This window comes from Homalodisca vitripennis, chromosome 7 (assembly GCF_021130785.1).
Source record: "Homalodisca vitripennis isolate AUS2020 chromosome 7, UT_GWSS_2.1, whole genome shotgun sequence".
NCBI lineage: Eukaryota > Metazoa > Arthropoda > Insecta > Hemiptera > Cicadellidae > Homalodisca > Homalodisca vitripennis.
Window position 1 is genome coordinate 108,371,357 of NC_060213.1, and position 22,389 is coordinate 108,393,745.

General features: G+C 28.9%; 1 protein-coding gene across 1 annotated transcript in view; it reads left to right on the forward strand.

Moving 5' to 3' along the window:
- Positions 1–340: 340 nt before the first annotated feature.
- Positions 341–22,389, forward strand: part of LOC124366834 (basic proline-rich protein-like) — a gene marked incomplete at its 3' end in the record, with an annotated part of 46,358 nt that continues 24,309 nt past the window's right edge. The window contains 2 exon segments of the mRNA XM_046823434.1: positions 341–367; positions 2,631–2,771. Coding sequence (XP_046679390.1) covers positions 341–367; positions 2,631–2,771 — 168 coding nt within the window.

Here is a 22,389-nt window from a genome sequence, read left to right on the forward strand (position 1 = left end):
ATGTAAAAAATCCCATTCCATTAAGTGAGAAGATTAAGTCCGGATTTCCTCATTACTCAAAGGAAATGTTTACTAATTCTGTGATTTTAATACGTTGAGCAAAGCTGCTATATTAAAGAGACATCGATCTAAGATCTAAGATATTCAGTAATAATATTTTGGACAGTAAAGGCATTAGAGTTGGCTGATAGTTATTCTTTGTTCCCTCCAAACTATGCAAAAGGAAAAACTCTGCCTCGATGTTCGTCAAGTTATTTTATAAGCGAATCAGATCCCTGATTATCTCGAACATGGAAGTTGGCAAATTTAATGGCTAGTTTTATGATTTATTAATTAAGCAATGCCATTGAACTATGTTGTTGACAAGGTAGTAAATGATTATACATATGAATCATACTTCATAGAGAGTGCAACCTCTTATATACATAAACACATTGTATAACAATACTTAGTGCACATTGGACATAAAGGCTGTTGCTGTACCTAGGATCAATTACTAGGATATAAAGTTCTAAATATAACAGTTTTATCGTGTTGATTTAAAAACATTACATTTATAAGAGCTGAATGAAAGAGAGAATCGTTTATAATGTATATAATTTGTATTAATAGTTTTGCCTAAGAATTATAAAATCCTGCTTTTTTGGCTATCTTTTAAATTGTATGAAGAATATAAATTAAATAGGACCGAATTACATCAGCAATCTTAATTTTGGAATGGCAATAAATAAAACTTTCTAGTTTTATATATTTTTAACCACCATTTTGAAACGTATAAAGATAAAAATTCAAATAAGCTTTAAAATATGTTGTTTTTAATAAGCATAAAATTTATATATCACTTGAGCTAAGTGTACATTAGAACTTTTTGAGTTTGGAACGTATAAGCTCATACTTCAGAATCATCCTATAATTTTACTAGTTTTAACAGGTAGCCGACAGTTTATTTAGTGTGTTTAAATTCATTTGGTAGTTCTAACTAATAACCTTATTTTGTTTTAAATATTAGTCAGGTGGTCCGGACCACATTTCATAATTTCTTATGATGTACATAATTCATTGCAATTGAATATCTCAAAAATATAATTAAAAATTATATTAATTAATACAACTATATCGAACAGAAAGTCATAGCATAACTCAATGTTTAACTGTCAAATATTTTGTATATATAACAGCCTCTTATGAAAACAGCTGTAGGGATAAACCGTTGTAAGTAGTTATTTTTTACTTCAGCCACGTCACAAATAGCATTAAAAGAATCTTATGAAGACGCCTTACTAAAGCAGCAAGTGGCAGCAGTATAAAACAATAAGAGTTTTGTTGACAAATTGTTTAGTGTTTCACCAGGCAGCAGCTCTCTTAGTCTTTGTTACAGTGCTGCTGTGTACAACGAGATTTATTATCTCCGCGTGTTCATCATCTCCACGCCTTGTCGCTTCTGAAAATTATAAACATTAGTACGTCACGCTTCATACTTTTCATTTGGATAGCTTTGACATATAGTTAATTTTAGAATGTCTATACGGAAAATATACACAATTGTTTATTAAAATGTTTCACACTTGAACTGCGTTAACCGCGATAATTTCAATTTAACTTAAGACTAATAATTCAGAAGCGACATGATATGAGCAATTCCTCTTTGGAACAAGAGAGGCTGTTTTTGAAATAATGATGTAATACTGTTTTTATGAGACTGGTGGTTTTTTGTTAAATTAAGAAACCTTTATTAACAGCATGGAACCAATAATTCCTTTTTCAATGTATATTATTTTGTCGTAATCTAATTGAATAAAGTATACACTTACATGCGTGCAAATATATACTATAAGTTAAGGAAATTGAGAAATAACAAAGAAAAATCACATCATAAACTTTTTAGAATAATATAAGGTTAAGACTTGCGGGATAATCTATATATAAATTCATAAAATGGTTGAATGTCTAGCTTCTAAATACACACACAATCGCCGAGTCTAGTACTATTAACACTCATGTTAAACTGTGGGTTTTCATATAATGGCAGGCCTCTACAACATGTTAAGGAAGAGTTTCTGTATTGCACGCTGACAAAACAAATGTAGATGCCCAAGATAAAAAACCCCAAAAGACTGGGCGATAATGTGTAGCCACGAAGATCCAGCCAGCACTTATACCAATTAAACTAATTAGTACCGGATCCCCATTATGTGTAAAGTAAACTACTTATTAATAGAGGAACGTCTACCAGTGAGTATTCTGTCTGAATACATTCTCCTTAGAAAGAAAAATGACATTTAATAGGAAAGTATGCTCATACCAGAGCATCATATGATTAAACTATTAAAACAAGAATAAAAAATCAATGTTAAAGTTTGTTACAAAGATTTTATTTCAATGTACTCTCGTGCTTTATTTTACAGCCGTTTACACGTTAACACAAAATTAAAATGTATTAACGACATTGATACTACTATAAACTGTTAATAATTCCTTTGACATTGGTTTGTAAAATATTTGATCCGAATTATTATTAAAATGTTTTAGATTGCAAATCACTATAAAGGTACATCAGTTACCATACATTATAAAATACAATATATATAATACTTACATATGATTACGTCTGTCCGTTTGTGTATTTGTAGACAACTTGTACATCAAGCAGACAGTTTGTGGCCATAACCGCGTCCCAGCGGAAACAGCTGGTGGTCAGCGCCGATATGGCAACTCTACCTCAAAAGTCATCGGACTGTTTTGGTGCGGGCTACTCTAATGAGTGTGGCACAGTAACCAATAATTACGGATTCCTGCAGTTAAAAATGTTGGCAATTAAATTTGGATAATTTGCCAAAAATCTATTAACTAACATAAACAAAAGTGTACAAGCAATACATACAAATGCTCACAAGTATAGAATTACATCAAGGATTAAAACAGCTTGCTTCGTAGATTATTTAAGTTTACTACATATTTATTTGACTTTTATTACACAAACATGGATCAAAAATATTCTATATATATATATTTTTAGAAGCGCAAAAACACAGCAATATCTGCACATAAACCACAAATAATTTTTACAATCTAAAGATTTTTATACATGAAATTATATTGAGCAACAATTGTTACTTAAAAACTAAATAAAACACTGCAAGGCCTTATTGTGATATTAATTTAAAGTATAAATTTCCAAGAGAAATCAATTTTCAGTACATAGTTGTCCTTTTTACTCATTTGAATCTCTTGTAAATTTTAAATAATATTGTTTTTATCTACTTACATGAATAAACAGCTTTCAAAATTCTGTTGTTAGGAAAATACATTAAAAGACAAATATGTCAGATATGAACCAGACGTCTACAGTTACTTTCCTCCTTCCTTGTTTTAAGTTTTTAAGAAATAATGGTATCTCATATTAAAAGTGTTTACTTAAAAATTTAAACCAAAGTTGGCTCCTATATTTCAATATCCAAAATGTTCAAAATATTTGAAACATTTGTAAGATAAAATGATATATATATATATATATAATATAAACTAATACAAAAAGGTACTAATCTCTAAATTAAAAGTACAAAAATCATCCAAATTATAATGTTCTCGCTATCCGAAAACGTTGAGTTATTTCTAACTGTAATATTCGTTTTTTAGGTATAAAATAATCATATTCTGATCGTCTTTTCTAATAACCAAAAAAGTTAATCCCTACAGATCTAGAACTTGAAAATGCATTCAAAATTATTGGAAAATTCTATAGAAATAATATAATGTTGTGTCGCAATAAATTAAAGTAAATTATTTAATGAATTTGGATATGTTATTATAATTTATAATAATCAACTTTGATGGCATTTTCGTCTAACATGAGCTCGTTACTTTAACATACGCTGTACTGTTTATTAACATATAATGAACTGAAATACATTTTCCACACGAAAAAGCTCATATGTAAAGATGACGATTAGTTGTCCTTCAGAAAATTGAAGCACAAAATAATGTCTAACAACGCTATTTTAATTGTCAAAGACATCCTTTGTAGGGACATATTATTGTTACAAATTCGTAAATAATTAGTTCATAGCGTGTATAAAACTAAGAATAAAGACAATTTCACTATTTATGAGTTACTTTTGAGGTACATATCTTAAATTAAATACTTTTAGACGTGCTTGAAACGTTTTTACAACCCAATCTCATTACATTGTTATAATAAGCATTAAAAAATTGTTTATCATTTTTTTAAATTTGAAGATGCACTAAAAGATATATTAACTCGTTTATAATCAAAATTCAGATTTATTTTTTTAGAGGTTCCAAGACTATGTGTTAAATCACAATACTACTCATTCTGTTTATTCTGTAATTCTATCTTTCAGTTCAGGAGGTAAAATGTCAGTAATTACAACTATTTCAGAAATTATTTTTGCATAAACTCCAAAAAGATACTTCGGTTTAGTACTTTTTCCAAAACAAGTTTTAGTGTCCGCCTGTTAATTAAACTTTTAATATATAACTCATTCGTTTATAAGAAACCCATATTATTTATAAAAAGCTCAATATTAAGTAATTTGGTACTCATTACAAAATATAAACAAAAATTAATCAAAAACTAATCTGGATTGATGCTGCGTATTTGCTGTTTGGTATAGAACATCAAATAAAAAAACAGTTTTTTTTAACTTGAGTTAGAATGTAATTTCAGAAACAGGCTTAATAGGATGTTTTTAGAATAAAACATTTTAAATCATGATAGTATTGTGCCTATAAGTTCTATGCTAAAATAACATAAAGAGAATATGTTATTAAAAATACTTTTGGAAAAGTAGTCAGTTTAGATTCTATTAGCTAACCACAAATTAAGTAAATTGTACGAAATATGTTGGTATGATGCATATCGTGATATCAGTATTATATTTATTTCATGACTAATATGTAATTAATATAACGATGCAAATAAGTTATAAAAATTATCGGATATATGAATCATTTTATTAAAATTTCTTGTCGAAAACGAATCTATACTAGAAGGGAGAACTAACTCTTAGAAGTACAAAAAACAAGAAGAGAATTTGAGAGGGAAGGCGATAAGTGGGGAAAGCCATTTTCAGCAATTGAGATTCCCCGGAACAGCTAATGAATTATTCACGAAGTTTAAGAATTTGATTCCTATAAAGTTGGGTCCTATAAGAAATATTCAGAAGAGAAAGTGCCTTACCTACATCTGTTTGTAGGGTCATAGAATCCAGATTGAAGGTAATTCAAATTTAAAACATGCAACTAATTTTAGAAAGTATCATTAATAATTTGGAAAGATAAGTTTTATGCATACTTATATTAAAAAAAGTATTTACCTTCCATGGAAACAAAAAAAACACATGTCCATATAGAAGGAAAATATGAAAGGAAGTTTTACAAACAAATACTGAAATTAAAACACTTGATATCAAATATATATATATATATATATATATATATACGAAATATTATATATACATATTATATTTTACGAAATGTTAAACCCTATACTTGTCAAAATCATGCGTAATTGTAAAATCCAAGAGGCATTAAAAGGGATACAATAAATTTTTCTTAAAGTCATAAATAGTTCACAATTATAATACTGATTGTGGTTAAAATAGTCACACACATATATATATATATATATATATATATATATATATATGTATATAAGTAGATAAGAATATAAGGTTCCTAGACCACTTTCGGAGCCAACAGTAAATCAAGGGAAAATACTGTTTAAAGGACAATAAACCAATCTGTAAAATCAAACAGTAATGGAAAATACTGTTTAAAGGACAATAAACGAATCTGTAAAATCAAACAGTAACTCACGAATGAAAAATTAAACCAAATCTATAGCTGTTTGCTTCTACTTTCTTAAGGTGTCTATTGGAAACTTCTGCTTCGAATCAATCTATTGGAAATGATCTCATATCTGCTTCAAATCAACGAAAATTCTGTTGTAAATATATTAAAATCTTAATGAAAAATCTATTACCAATGTTCTCATATCTGTTTCGAATAAACGGAAATTGTGTGGTAAATATATTAAATTCTTAATAAAAAATCTCTGAAATAGAATAAAAATCAAGAAATCAAAAATTTTACTGAATTTCTCTAATATCGTTCTTAATCACATCATATGATAAAAATTTCTCAGAAACCACAACAACATAACAAATCGCGTTTGTAACAGCATTTTGAAAATCCATATTGATAATTATATCGTTCTTTGAAGCAGAAATATTTGTCAAACTCTTTGTTGTATCAATGACATAAATAGGTCTATTCGCTAAAAATTCTTTAGGATTATAATACATTTCCATATTTTTGTAGTAAACTTTCTTAAAATCTTGATACATCTGATACATGATTCTGAAAAGACCTCCTGAAATGTTTAAATTTTGTAATTCATCTGGATAATAAGAACCGTTCAATTTTACTCTGATATTTTTTACATTCAAACTATCAAACTTTGAAGGATTTTTCTCTTGATTATTCTGTCTATCTGTTTGAAAACCTATAATAACAAACTTAGGATTGAAGATATTTCTATAAATATTTGTGATATCGAACGAATCACAAATAAGTTGTTCCGGAAATACCTTTTTGCTCAATACATTGCCAATCTAGAAAATTAAACATAATGTTTTGAGATTTTGTAATTTCATCAATCAACTGAATTTTACTCGTGGTTTTGTAATAAATCATCGGAACTCTAATGAAAAACTCGTTAATTGTAATTTTGCCATCAACAGGCATAACATTTCCAGTTGCAGTCTTCAGAATCACATCATCGTCTTCAGCTCTTATGAAACTAATGTAAAATCCACCTTTATAGATTGGAAAATTTACATTTTCAAAGAATCCTAAGCCGAAATGTGCTAAATCACCGACCGCTTCAAATTGTCCAAATTTAAAAGTTGATTCAAAACTGTTTGAAAATACATCACTTTTGGAATAACAAATGGTTCCTTTAATAGTGCTTAATTGGCCACAGTTTTCGACTTCTTCTATCAATTTATTGTGTTTTCTTACTTCAATCTTAGAAAATAAAAACGGTATAAAATTATCGATTAATCTAACATTATCAGTTCCAAGATATGCTTGACCATCTTGTTTTGTTAAAGTTCCAGAAATATAAAACTGGAAGTTAGACGAGCAAAAGTTATCTCCAAAATCAATATTAAACTCAGTTCTTTTATTCGGTTCATTCAAATGTTGTTTACTAATTGGATAGAAATTTTTTAAACTCCGCCCTTTCAATATCGCCTGAATACTTTTTGTAGTCCGCCATTTATATAGAAAAAATTTCAAGATTTGTTTACGAAAATTTTAATCATGTATAAGTCGATAAGAATAGATTTAGTCATTTTTTAATGATCTACTTCGTCATATTCGGGATTCTCTTCCTTAAAATTTTGCAATTTCGGCCACATATTTCAATAAAATCTGCACAGGATAGTAACCGCTATCTATAATATTGTTCCAATCAACTGTATCTTTATTTTCATCCAAAAACTTTATACTCAAGTGTTGATAGAGACAAAGAACAGACATATGATCTTTTAATTGATATTGTATATTTTCTTGAATGAACTCTGGGGACAGATTTTGATATTTTGCAATGTTATACCAATTCAATTTGTTTACGTATAATCTCATCATATCTTCGGATAATTCATATTTTTGAGAAATATCATCCCAATGTTCTTTTTTCAAATCTCTTTCGTGTTGCATTATGAAAAGATCGAAAGCACTGTAATGTCCCGCCATCTCTATTTATTAAGAAAACATTTCAAGTTTTTATAAATTGGCTCTTTTTAGCGTTACATTCAGCACATTTTCCAGAAACTCTTTTAACTCCATTGATGTTTGCATAGTATTTTTATATCATTTGTTTCAGTTTTTTCTTTACATATCACACAGTATATAAGCGCCATTTATATAAGGAAATTTTATCATGTATAAAACCCTACGCGAATACCTATTTCAGTAAGATCTTCCTCCCACTTATTAAGTTTTTCTTTTATTTTGAAATTTGTCAGCATAAGAATCATTGTATTCAACAAATTTATGACCAATATTCTCAAAAGTTTTCGTAGCATCTAAACTAAATTTATCAAAAGACTCTTTAAATCAAGTAAGTTTTTCATTAATTTCACCAACATCGTCTACTGATATCTTTTACTTCTTTCATCAAGTTTTTCATAGACTTCTGTTGTAAAATCTTTAACATGCTGTTTATGATTCTCATAATTTTGTTTTAGTTCATTAAACATTTTAATAGGATCTTCTAATTGAATCATTACAACAACATCAAATGGATTAATTCCTTTACTAACACTGCTAATTCTTTTTCCTTTAAAATCTAAGGCATTTTTAACATTCGGATCATGTAAATCAACAATATCGATGTTTTCTGATAATTTTAGAGGTTTTAAAATTTGTTCTTTAACAACAACATCATGTTTGTCAATACCAGGTCGAACACCGACAATTCTTTTTTTATTAGCCAAACTAACATAATTCTTTTCAACTTTGATCGCTTCGGTAATTTTATCAGCTTTTTCGATATGAGACATTAAATTGGTAAATAATTTTTTTACACCATCATCAACTTCTTTTTCCAATGTTTTTATTTTATCAGCAACTTCATTTGAACTCATGAAATTTACAAGTTTGTTATCATATTCTGCTTTAAAATCTTCAATCTCGACAGCAAATATATCTGAATCTGGAAGGTTTTGTAATAAATTTTCTAACTTGTTATCAAACTCATTTCTCAAACTATCAAAATTGACATTATTTCGAATATTTTCAGTTCTAATTTGTATTCCAAACACATCAAAAATATTTTGCGAATCCATATTTATTAAGCAATAATTTGTTGACAACGTCTTTAAAATCTTTACCATCAGTCAGTTCATTCAAAACAAAAACACATAAATGACCACAAATTGGGGGGTCTTTATAGTCTTGAATTTGAGAATCGTTGTAGTAGACGTTTGATTTTTTCAAATATTGGATCAATTCTATCGGCGTTTTGTCCTCAATTCTTCCATACGAATCAAAATAAAATGCATTCTTATCAGTTTTATAATAGCAAATCCAATGAGTTCCAGTTCCCATAATCGAGTCTAAATTAACAATTCCACATTCATATTTCTTAACTTTTTCAGGTAATGTATCTCTCATGAATATTCCTCTAAAATGTTTAATGTTTTTGCAGATTTTTTCCAATTCTCCAAATGTTAATGGTTTTATTTCAATTTTTTTTTATGTTTGATTTCACGTAATTCAAAGTTTTTTCATCTAATCCAGATCCTGTAACATCTTCCAACTCTTTATCTAACCAATTTAAAATGTTTCGAACAATAGGAATCACATCTTTTTTAACGATTGTAGCAGCTTTACGAACATAAGGAACAACATTTTTAACAACTGGAATATTTTCTCCAAAATCTAATAAATCTTTCAAAAGTCCACCATTTTTAAGTTCTTTCAACTGATTATAAGAAAATTCTATTCTGGTTCTTTTATTGTTTTTCTTATGTTTTTCGAGTTTATTGTATTGTCTATTTGTTAAAAATATCTTATCTTCGCCATTTTTTAGTTGATCTATTTTAAATTGAATACTAACGGGTATTTTTTTTTTCTTAAAAGCGGATTTTATTTTTTCTTTCTGATTTTTGCTGAAATTTACGTTCACCTCCATTTATATAGTTAAAATTTCAAGTTCTCTTCGATTCCCATTCCTAGTTTTCTCTTCAAAAACATTGCTCCAGCTGTTGGAAGCGCAACAAATCTTTCACCTAAACTAGCATCTTTTGATAAAAATCCATCCATTGCCTTATCTTGCAAAACTTTATCTGCTATATGTCTGGAATTTGTGTCTCTATGTTTTGCATAAAAAATATCGTGTTCCATAGCAGCTTGATCTAATTTATTTATACCAGGATCTCCTCTTTTTAGTCTTTTTTCGAGTTTTGTGCCAGGCCCCAGATACTGATAAGTTGGTACGTGTAATTCAAAAGGTAAATTGTTGATAAAATCATTCAAAAGTCCGCTACCCTCAATCATAGATGAACTTATTGCCGGCAAAATTCGTTTTAAATATTTAATTCCATCAGGTTTTTCAATCATTTCATCAAGTTTGTTCGAAATAAAATCCTTAATCGCTTTCTTTTCGTTCAAAACATTGTTGTTTCCAGCCTTTTCTTGAGCATAAATATAATTAATAATCCCATCGAGTTTTGTCAAATCGTCGATATATCTGTATTCAATCTTATTATCACTGTATTTTCTTACACCTGATCCTTCGATTCGTTTTTCCCAAATTGGTTTAATTAATTTCATATATTTTTTACCTCTACTTGACTTAGGCTTCTTAGTAGATGGATCATTATTTTTGTAAATTGAGTCAGATTCCCATAAAATTTCTGTATACTTTTTCAAATCTTCTTCAGAATATAAATTATCTTTTGGAGCGTCATAGTCTGTTAATAATCTCCATAAACCTTGAGTTCCTTCATATGTTTTTTCATTAATAATGATATCATTATGTTCAAAATTAACGGGTAAATTTCCAATCATAAAACTTCTCTTTTTTCTGTCCCAATACAAACCAAATTTATCATCCTTTGCTCTAGGAAGAAATTTTTTTACCAATTTCACCAATTATTATATCCGTTGTTCCAGGACTTATTGGTTCAACTATGGTAGAGTCTTCAATGATTCGAGGTCTAAATGGTGTTGAAGATGGTAATTTTGGCAATTCAAACTCTTCCACTTCAGATTCTGGAATTGAAATATCGGCAAATTGTCGTACAACTGGAACCAAATTCATCAAATTTTGATTATCACTTAAAACATTTTCAATTTTGCCCTCAACGTTTTTTATTGCAGAAGTTACAGGTTGATTGATTTTTTTGAATAAATTCTTGTTCTTTTTCATCAATTCGAATCTGTTCTTTAAATTCTTTGATTAATTTCTTTTCGATTTGATCAAGTTTTTTCGCTTCTTCAGAAGTTACGTTCACCATTTAATTAGAAAAATTTTGAAACGTGAACGTGGAACGTAAAACGTGAACGTGGAACGTAAAAACGTGAACACGAAACGTAAAACGTGAACACGAAACGTAAAACGTAAACGTGGAACGTAAAAACGTGAACGTGGAACGTAAAACATGAACGTGGAACGTAAAAACGTGAAGACGAAACGTAAAACGTGAACGTGGAACGTAAAAACGTGAACGTGGAACGTAAAAACGTGAACGTGGAACGTAAAACCATGAACGTGGAACGTAAAAACGTGAACACGAAACGTAAAACGTGAACGTGGAACGTAAAAACGTGAACACGAAACGTAAAACGTGAACGTGGAACGTAAAAACGTGAACACGAAACGTAAAAAGTGAACGTGGAACGTACGTAAAAACGTGAACACGAAACGTAAAACATGAACGTGGAACGTAAAAACGTGAACACGAAACGTAAAATATGAACGTGGAACGTAAAATACGTGAACACGAAGCGTAAAACATGAACGTGGAACGTAAAAACGTGAACACGAAACGTAAAACATGAACGTGAAACACGAACGTGAAACGTAAACACGAACGTGAAACATGAACGTGAACGTGGAACGTGAACAGATTTACCGTTTTTCTGTTATTTTCATAATGTAAATAAAAATTAAAGATAATATAAAAATAGTTGTAACAAATATTTTATCAAGTAGATTTGTCAGACCACTGAGCAGCATTTATGTTAGAAAATTTATTCAAATATTTTCCATTTTTAGGCTTCAAAGTTAGATTAATAGTTAAAAAAAACGTAGTCTTCTTTCCAAATTTTATCACACAACTCAACAAAGTGGTTAAAACTCATATCAGATCCCACATAATTGTTATAAATCTTTCTGGAATAATGATCATCTTGCTTAAAAACACACAACATATTCAAATTATTTCTAATAACTTGTTTATCAACCTTTGAAAAGCATTGAGAAAGATAGATACAAGATATGTTTTTGTGACGAGACATTACGAAATATTCTTTAATAACGTCTTGATTTTCTAAAATACAATCATCGAAAACGATTAAAGAATTTGGTTTACATTCGCTTAAGTGAACTATGTCCTCGGAAGCATTATAAAAATGTGATATTTTTTTGTTTAAGTTTTTCTCAATATTTTCAAATCTTTCTTGTAATTTTTTATAGGCGTCTTGTTCTAAAGATTTACTAAAAACATACAAATTGGAATAAGGAATCAACCTATTGTAGATAAAATTCAATAATAAAGTTGTTTTTCCACATCCACTTGAACCAACAATTAACAATCTGATTGGTTGATTTTTCTTATTTTCTTCAAACGTTTGAAGTTTTATCTGATCTTTTTGCTTTAAAAATTTCTCCATTTAAATAGCGAAAATGAAGCTGTTCAAGTTGACTTCAGAAAGCTCTCAATTATTTTTTAAACTTGGAACATCCTATACACTTAGAGGAAGAATCAAATTATTTTATCGGTTTAAGCGGTTTTTATTCTGACAATTTTGTAATAAATATTAGTGAAAGTTCTCCTTATTGTATAGGATTTAGTGAGAAGAACATAACAAAATATTATGGTTTAAACAAAAGATATTATACTTTCGATCAAATAAAAAATTCCCTTAAAAATTATCTGAAAACATTCAAACAATCAGATAAATCTTTAAAATTTGACGAAAACAAGTTTGAAATGCAAAAAAACTTATCTCTCTAATAAAATTCAAATAAAATCACCAGTAAGAATAATGTTTTCAGCAATTATTGTAGATTTATTAGGGTTTGTTCAAGAAACTATTGAGCCAAATCAGGTATATTTAGGAAATAAAACGCCAAAATTTAGACCGTTCGATGTAATTGAAGTACATTGTAATCTCGTTGAACCTAGTTTTGAAAATCATACCGAACATTTACACAAAGAATCTGAAATTTTGTACACATATTTTTCCCAAAATGTTGCTTATGGATCAAAAATCAGTGAAAAACCGTATGAAATCGATTATATTCCAATTAGAACAAATATTACAAGAATTCAAAAAATCGCCTTTACTGTTCAAGACTCTGATGGAAATTTATTGAAAAATGAGAGTAAAACAACAATTTATTTAAGATTGAAAAAGGAATGAAAATGTTTCTAAATTTTACTAAAAACTCTTGACTTATGATATTTTGTTTGTAAATGTTTAGCATAACTAGGTAACCATTGAATAATTCGTCCACATTCGCAATGAGTCTCTTTTTTTCGACTTTCTCGTTGAATTCTTATAGTACAATCTTTACAATATGCTTGTTTTTTATCTCTACTATAATGCCACTTGTTAAATTCTGAAACATTCTTAACTTCTTTACAAAAGTAACATTCTTTCTCCTCTAGAGTTATTTTTTCTATTTTATCGTATAATTCTTTTCGATATTTATTATGACAATCTTTACAATAATGTCCAAATCCGTCTTTTTTAGTTCTATTTTTATAAAATTCTTCAAAAACCTTTTATTTCCTTGCACATTGAACATTTCTTTTGAGCCTCCATTTATATAGAAAAAATTATAGCTTTGACTTTCTCAATTCATATTCGTAAAAACTTCCAGTTATTTCTTCGTTGTTTAAATCTTTTATACTATAAGTTACAGGATCTGTGTTATTAATTTGATAAATCACAAAGATTTCTCTTGACCAATTGTTCTTATATATTTGTTCGAAAATGTTTGTTTTTTACTAACAATTCTTACATGATCATTAATTTTAAATTTAGTTTTCGTGTGAATTTCAGGTGGAACATACTTGAAAACGGTCTCTAATAACTCCTTTTCTGCATCCTTATCTACGTCTTTGGGCTTCATTTTAATCGTACTGTGAACCGTATCATTATAATTTGTGACTATTTTTTGAAGAATATAGATCCATTTAAAGTTTTTATTAATCTCAAAAATGACTTTCATCCTTTCGTTTTGAGTTCTGTTATATCTCTCTACAATACTTGATTTCTCTTCGTTTTCAGTATGATAAATCTTAATGTTATATTTCCTCAAAACATCGTTAAATTCTTTATTTTTAAACTCTAAACCCTTATCTGTATGAAGAAGATTCGGAGGTTTATGCCCGATCTTTATAGCATCTTTTACTATATCTTCGAAAGCTTTTGAAACATCCTTGCCGTTTTTTCTTTTGATAGCTCTTGACCAAGCATATTTTGAGAAAGTATCAATAACATTTAACATATACTTGAATCCATCATTTTGATCTGAATAGTTAGACATTATAACTAAATCTGCTGCCCATAAATCGTCAATTCCTAAAGTTATAATTTTTCTCTTTTTAAACTTTTTTCGTACTGGTGCATGAATTTCTCTAGCTTCAATCTCGATTTCTTCCTTATTCTTAGATTCTTTCTTTACTTGTTTTTCATAAGGATTCTTTATAAACTTACTCTTATTTGTCTTACATTTTGAACATTTTGCAGCAATTCTATACAATCCGTTTTGAGTTTGAACAATCTTAGCATCGATATTTTTCGTTTTTTTCTTACATTTGTGACAGTGAATTAAATCATCTTCCATTTACATATCAAAGTTTCCAAGTTTATTTAGTTCGTCTAGTATACCACATTTTGCTTCATTTTTATAGCCATACGGTACTGTTTCGATCTTATTTTCTAGGACAATTCTTTTATCCTCTTTAGCGCTCAGTGCCAGCTTGTTTATGGTAATTGTGTACAACTCATGTTTATAGCTTTTTATTACAGTCATCTCTCTAAATTCCTCTTTATCTTCGAACAAACATCTTTTCAAGTTTTCGATATTTATTGTTTTATTTACAACACTTCTCTTAATTCCTTTACACCTAACTGGATTTTTGTCTAGATATTTGTACGAGTACATTTTCGATCTCAATCCACAAAATTCTTCTAAAACTTCACTATTTAACTCATCTTTGAATTTCCCTATTACCTTCTTATTTTTAGTAGTGAAACATTCGTGATCTTTTGGATAATCACTTGTATCAAAGTCATCTATATTTTCTTTAATAATTTTAAAAGGATCTCGTTTCAATTCTAGGAAAATAACTGTCTGTATCCATGTAACACAGATTCAAATCTGGGTCGAACTTCTTTAATTTATCGTAATAAAACTCATACATTAACAATTTTGATAGGTCAAGAACTGAAAATCCTATGTAGATCGGTTTGTTAAATTTAACCTTTTGTTTATACATGTGACTCGCTATACAGTTGTCGTCAAAGATATTAAAGCATTTGAAGTTTGTTTTCTTGGCCTGTTTCATTGAAAATTCTTCATTTCCTAGTTTGATATCGCATCTATTTCGCACATTTTCCATAGATTTTCCAAAAACAGAGTTGTTCATGAGCTTGTAAAAATCTTTCTCAAAGTCACTTGTAGCTTTGGTTCTCATGTTTGTGTTAAAATCAATGTACTTTTTCATAAAAGGCTTCTGATCGAATGCAATAACTCTATTCACATGTTTCAAAATCATACCTTGTTCCAGATAGAATTTCAAATTTCTTGAATGAACAACGTATTCAGTTTTATCCAGTAAAGTTGTGCAAAGTTTGTTTTTATAATGTTCGGGAGCAAGAGGTAAATCCTTGTGATGTTCATGTAAATTTGTTGGATATCCTAGATTCAACTTCGAGAATATAGCCATAATCTTCGTCGCCAGTGAGTTCTAAAATTGTTTCTTGCCACTCTTCTTTTGTATATGTTTTAGGATTCATCCACTTGATTTCGTTATATGGTAAATTTTGCATAAGCCCGTAACCATAAAGGTTATTGGCATCGACGTACAACAGATAGTTTTCAGGCTTTGATTCATCAAAATCTTTCAAATATTTGTTATTTGCTTTAACATATCGTTTAATACATTGAGAAATTGCCTCCGCGAATACCTTTTTTCAATCATCAAATACATGTTATAATCGTTAATTAGCTGAAGCTCAATTTTCGTTAATTTTAACATAGCGTCCCATGCGAGACTTGGAGCAGTCAGATAATGAGCTGGATCGAGTTTGTAAACAATTTAGACAAATGTTTCTGAAATTTTCAAATATATCAGCAAGCAATAAAACATCTTGGATATTGTACAAATCAGAGTAATTGCCAAGATTTGTATCTTTTAATTTATTCCAAACAGCTAAATAATGTTGAAAATCTTTCTCAGATATGCTCTCATATGTTAAAAGTGAATAGAAATCTTGAATTTTTAGCTCTTCTGTGTAATCAAGTTTTTCAATACTATCGATAAATTCATAGGGAAATATTCCTTTTCCAGATAGAATTTTAAAAAAATCCTCGTTGTCGTCATTTGGCTGTCTTTTTTAGAATTTCATTCAATATTCTTCCATCCTGTATAAAATGATTTGTTGTATGTTTAAAATCTTCTGTCTTTAGATTTTTAGCTAACTTTTCTATAGATGAGGCCATAAATCTGAACGTATCTACGAAAGAAAACTTAATGTATTTTCTAGGTTTATTACCTTCGAATTCATATCCATATCCAGAATTCACAGAATAATTTATATATCGTTCATCGGGTTTGCAATCAAATCAACGTTTCATATTGTTTTTAGCCAATTCTTTTATGTACAAATGAGTATCTTAGTTACTCATATTGTGACAGAAAACTGGAATATTTTGAGGAAATTTGAGATTCAGATTACAACATAAATGAGCAGCACCTCGAAATTTGCCGGTTAAATGACAATGATCTCTCACTTTTAAATCTTTTTTTCTTCATCAAAAACCTTCTGTTTCACAGATATGACAAAGACTAGAATTTTGATACGAAATTTCTTCTTCTTCAGTCAATTTCATATGTTTCATGTTCTTTGAATTATATTTTTTCGCTATGTATTTCGATAAATTTATTGAGTTCTTCAAACAATTGTTTTGGAACATTAGGTTAAAATCTTCTTCATTTTTTGGCTCGATAACATATCGGTTTGTACATGCGATTGGTCACATTCGACACTAAATATAGAGTAAAACCATAAGGAATGTGTTTCTGAATCTTGTTTTGTAGTCGATTTTTGTGTGGATTGTTCTTGCATGTCGGAATTTTTTTCTAATATGCTTTCAAAATCCATATATATAACGTACGGATGGCTAAATTTTCTTTTGATAATTAATAAATGATGTTTTTGTCCTGGAAACGGCATAATTGGTTTGCAAACTTCGTGTTGCTTACAAATTTTCTAAATGATCAGCTAAAGCACTATATTTGTAGAAATGACTCAAACATCTTCTACAAAGAAATTTTTTTATTTTTACATTTAGATAATTGAGAGAAAACGAGTTTATTTAAATCCGTGATCAAAACATAATGAGATTTGTCTTCTTGTTTAACATACAATAAATCGATTTCTAACTCGGCATTATAAACTTCGGAAATTTGTAATGGAACAATGTTGAGTTTTTTTCGTCATAAGTATAGATATTTATAGACATTTTTGGATATTTGTACTTGGAATTGGAGCTGCGTTTCTCAAAATAATTGTATATCTTTTAAAGACATTGGATACTCAAAGCCCGAAAATATCTCGTCATTCACAAATTTTTCATATTGTTTTGCTCTGTCTACATGAGTTTCTGGTTTTTCAATAGCACATCGGATAGAATAAATAAAACAGAAATCATCTTTATTTTTGATATTCACACAAGCCTTCCTATCTTTGATTATCTTTGGTAAATCGATATATGATCCTGCGTTTCATCATTTTCGTGTTTATTAATGCTCAAAACTAGTTGTTTGCAGCTTTTAAATGTCCATCCAGAACCTCTATTTTGGATGATTTGTCTGTTCACGATGTGTTAATTTATTAAATTGTTTGGTGATAAAAATCGTTTGCCATCGAAGATTTCGTCTAATTTTTATAGTAAAATACATTGGGCAAGTTTGGTGGTTCACCGTTCACTAAAGTTCTTTCGTATTCACATTCCAAAGAGAGATATCCTTTCATATTTTTAACATTTCTTGAAATTTCTCGATTAAAACTTTTAATTTCTGGCCTCATAATTGATAGATATATTGTAAATTGACATAGAATTGTCGTTCAAGTTTGTTAAAATGTATTGCTTGAAAAGACCGTGTATTGAGGATAAAAACTTCTACATCAACGATATTTTCGGATTTTTCGTTAAGAGTTTTATCTATTTTCTTCGATCATTTCAAGACTTAGTTTTGTCTTTAGTTTCGATAGCCAACTTTTCAGCTATTGAATGAAATTTTTTTCTTCTTTTAAATAGATTGAGAATCTTTTTTTATCTTCCTTAAAGTGTTTTTCTTTAATTCACGCAATTTTTCTATATTGTACATCTTTTCATGATCGACAATTTTGATTTTCTTTAGCCCAATTCCTCAAATAATTCAGTTCACTTTCGTAAAGTTGTTTGTTTTTTAAATGGATTTTTGAGCTATAATGTCGATCATAGTTGTTTTAGGATTTCTTTTCTTACAAAACGGACATGTTACTTTTTCACCCTTCATTTATATAAGAAAAATTTGAGTGTGTCAAGTTTCACTATTTAGTAAAATATCTTTTTATTACGGAAAAGTTATCAACTTTTAAGCTAAATTTGGCAATAATTTGAGATAATTCAGTAGATTTTCAGGATTTAAAAAAAAAACTCTAATACTAGTGTGTAGGGACCTTAAAAAAAACCTTGATTATCTACTGAATTATCTAAAATTATTGCCAACTTTAAGCTTAAAAGTTGATAACTTTTCCTTAATAAAAAGATATTTTTACTAAATAGTGAAAACTTGACACAATCAAATTTCTTCCTATGTAAATGGAGCTACTAAAGGAATTAAATTAGTTGGTGATTTAAAAGTTCAAAGAATATAAGAAGTTGAATGAATTAGAAGAAAATAAGAAATACAAAATTTTGAATCTGGAGAAAATGAAAGATAAAATTCGGGTTTACAATAATTGTCGAGTTGGAAGATTATAAAGTAACACTTACCGAACAGATTTTTGACTGTTTTGGATGAAAAAAAGATTAAAGTAATTGAATAAACATGATAAATTACACTTGGTTGTTACTGGAAAGAAGACTATTAAAGATAAAGACTGTGTTACTATCAATTTTGTAGAGTAGCAGATTTTTCGTTTATTCGTAGCAGACATTTCAAATAGATTGATTTGACAGCTCAAGAAAGTAGAAGCAAAACAGCTATAGATTCGGTAATTTTTCATTCGTGAGTTACTGTTTGATTTTACAGATTCGTTTATTGTCCTTAAACAGTATTTTTCCATTACTGTTTGATTTTACAGATTCGTTTATTGTCCTTTAAAACAGTATTTTCCATTGATTTACTGTTGGCTCCGAAAGTGGTCAAGGAACCTTATATTCTTATCTACTTATATATATATATATATATATATATATATATATATATATATATATATATATAATTTTTAAAATTTCTTAATTTATATTTAAGAAAAATTTATTGTATCCCTTTTAATGTCTCTTGGATGATACAATTACACTTGAGTTTGACAAGTATAGAGTTTAACAAGTAATAGAGTAAGGTCGGGAGTTTCAAAAGTAAATGTGTTTATGGAGCTCGTAAGGACCAAAAATCCTAAAAGGACTGAAATTCTAAACCCCGGTGCTCACAAGGCAGCATTTCTTGAAAGACAGGGGATTAAACAAGTGACATCAATAGTACAGAAACTGCCAGATGTTGGGAGACAAATGTAGTTTCCAGTTCTATAGGATGAAAGCATATAGAACTTCAATGATATCAGGTTATTCTAGAGCCTTGGGACTTCCAGAAACTGCCAGTTTCTCTAAACCAAAGACGTCTGAAACATTAGAGAGAAGTGGCTAGATAATAGGAGTCACCAGAGGTTCGACACTTCCATAAGCCAAAACTGAAAACTAAAAACAGTTTACATATTTTTACATCCCTTGTGCATTCTGAGGTCAAGAGCCCCCCACAATTTCAAGCTTAAGCAGATCCCTTGGTTTTCCAGTTTATAAATCTTCCTAAACTGAAAGTTGCACCAGAGCCAAGTATTTCTTATTGACTAAAATATATAGAGGCCAGACATTTATATAGGATGAAACTTGTTCGAGCTTAGAAAAAAATACGGATAGAGACTTTCAGTATCCCTGCTAAACTATTTATCTCACATTTAATTGCGTGAATTTCATGTTTTCATTTCAAAATAGAGATTCTAACACAATAACGGGACCGTCACCTACATAGATGGTTCAGCCCAGTGGGACAGCAAGCAGAAATATAATCATTAGAGCTTAAAAAATGTACAACCATTTATAATCAAGATGGAAACTGATTCATTAATCGTCGGTAGAGAACCACGCAGCTAGTATTTACGGGTGTGGCTAAAAGACTCGGGTCTGATCTGCTATTACACACAAACATATGTGTGATATTAGCGTTCATAGTGTGATCGGACGAGTGGTTAATTTTCAGAACAGTTAATTTTCGAATATTATTATTATTAAAGATATAGAAAAACCTATTAGGCCAGTAGTATTTTGTGTACAATATTCGTCGCTGGCACAATTTGTGAGACCCACTCTCACCTTCACTTGATCTATCCTCTCACTGACCCATGAGAATTGAACTTTAGAATTCTATAAAAAATGTAATATTTTTTAAACATCGAGGAGGTCCATGGTACAACACTTTATTGACATTTCAATATTGAAATTTACCGATACAAAGGTGTATTGAAGGACAATTAACCAAAGAGACAATTCTTAACCAAAGAATTATCGCATTGTTCTATAACCTTTTCACTTCAAAACCAATTCAGTTCTTCCATGGATCAAAAGAGACATGTATACCAATGACCTTTCATCCATAGTTATGGGATAACCGGACGGACGGATGGACAACGACATAAGTAACTGCTGTCAGATCTTTTATCATTTTAACAATTCAAAGATGTTGTTATAGTTGTCATCCACAATATTTATAACACCCATGTTGTTTTGGATGTTAGTACATCTAATTACCGTATATCATATGTTTTAACTAGAAAAACTTATAAAATAGGTAATTCTATAAAACGTAGTCTTTAATTTCAACTGCAAAATTGTAAATCTATGCTGTAACATTATATATTGTAATTTTTTGCAATAATCGGTACAGATATTTATAAATGTTTACGACTTTATAAAACTTTAGAAAAATTCAAGTATCAAACATGTTTTTAAAATTAATATTTTAGAATATTAACACTAAAACCATTAAAAATTTTCATTTATGTTCTTTAAGCACCAATTTAAATAAACAAAACTTAAAAAATATTCCTCTTTTAATAGTTTCATATCATCAGACTTCTAGTCCCATGTGGAAATTTGTAAGTCTGCCATTGTGTATCTGCAACAGTGTTGCCTGTAGTAAAACAAAGAACTTGTCATTACTGACCTATGAAATAGACCGAATCTGTTTTATTATTTTCTAACGCTAAGCATTTTCACTGCACTCATGAGACAAACATAATTATATTACAATATTACTCAGTTTGGTTTTAAAGGGAATGTAACGAGGACGATCTGTTATTTATGTAATCTCTAGAGATCCAGAAAATCTCTTGCATCGTTATGCAGCATTACTCCTCGGCAAACTGCACCCCGTGTCTTAAAGTTATTTTGTTAGAATCTTTGAAAATCTGTTATTTATGTAATCTCTAGAGATCCAGAAAATCTCTTGCATCGTTATGTAGCATTACTCCTCGGCAAACTGCACCCCGTGTCTTAAAGTTATTTTGTTAGAATCTTTGAAATATATCCACTGACGTTATAAATTTTGTATGGAAATGTAAATTATTTATATTTCGTTAATTAGCTACTATTATATTTGTATCATCAATATAAGTTCTTTTTTATGTTTGATTAAATTTTTAAATGATTATCCTTAATTTTATCGGCTTTAATTATTATTTTTAATATTTTATTCACTCCAATGACCCTTATCGGTATTAGTTATGTAAAAATCTATGACATTGAACATTAATCAATGAAACTTATACACCATCCTTAAAACAGTGGTAAATATAATTTGAACAGAAGAAAACAAATTTACAATCATCTTCATCAATCATCAAATTTTACAATAATCTTTAAGAGATACTTTTTACAGCAAAACTTAAATAGCTTATTTTATTATTAATTTTGTTTTCCTTTAATAACCGTGGCACTAAATATTTTTTTAAGAGAACTGTCCAGAATGACTTGTGTGATGTTAATTATAGGTAGAAAGAGTGATAATGTACTACATTCGTTGTCTTATTGGTATCATTGGTCACATGTTAGAAGAGTAAACATAATTCGTT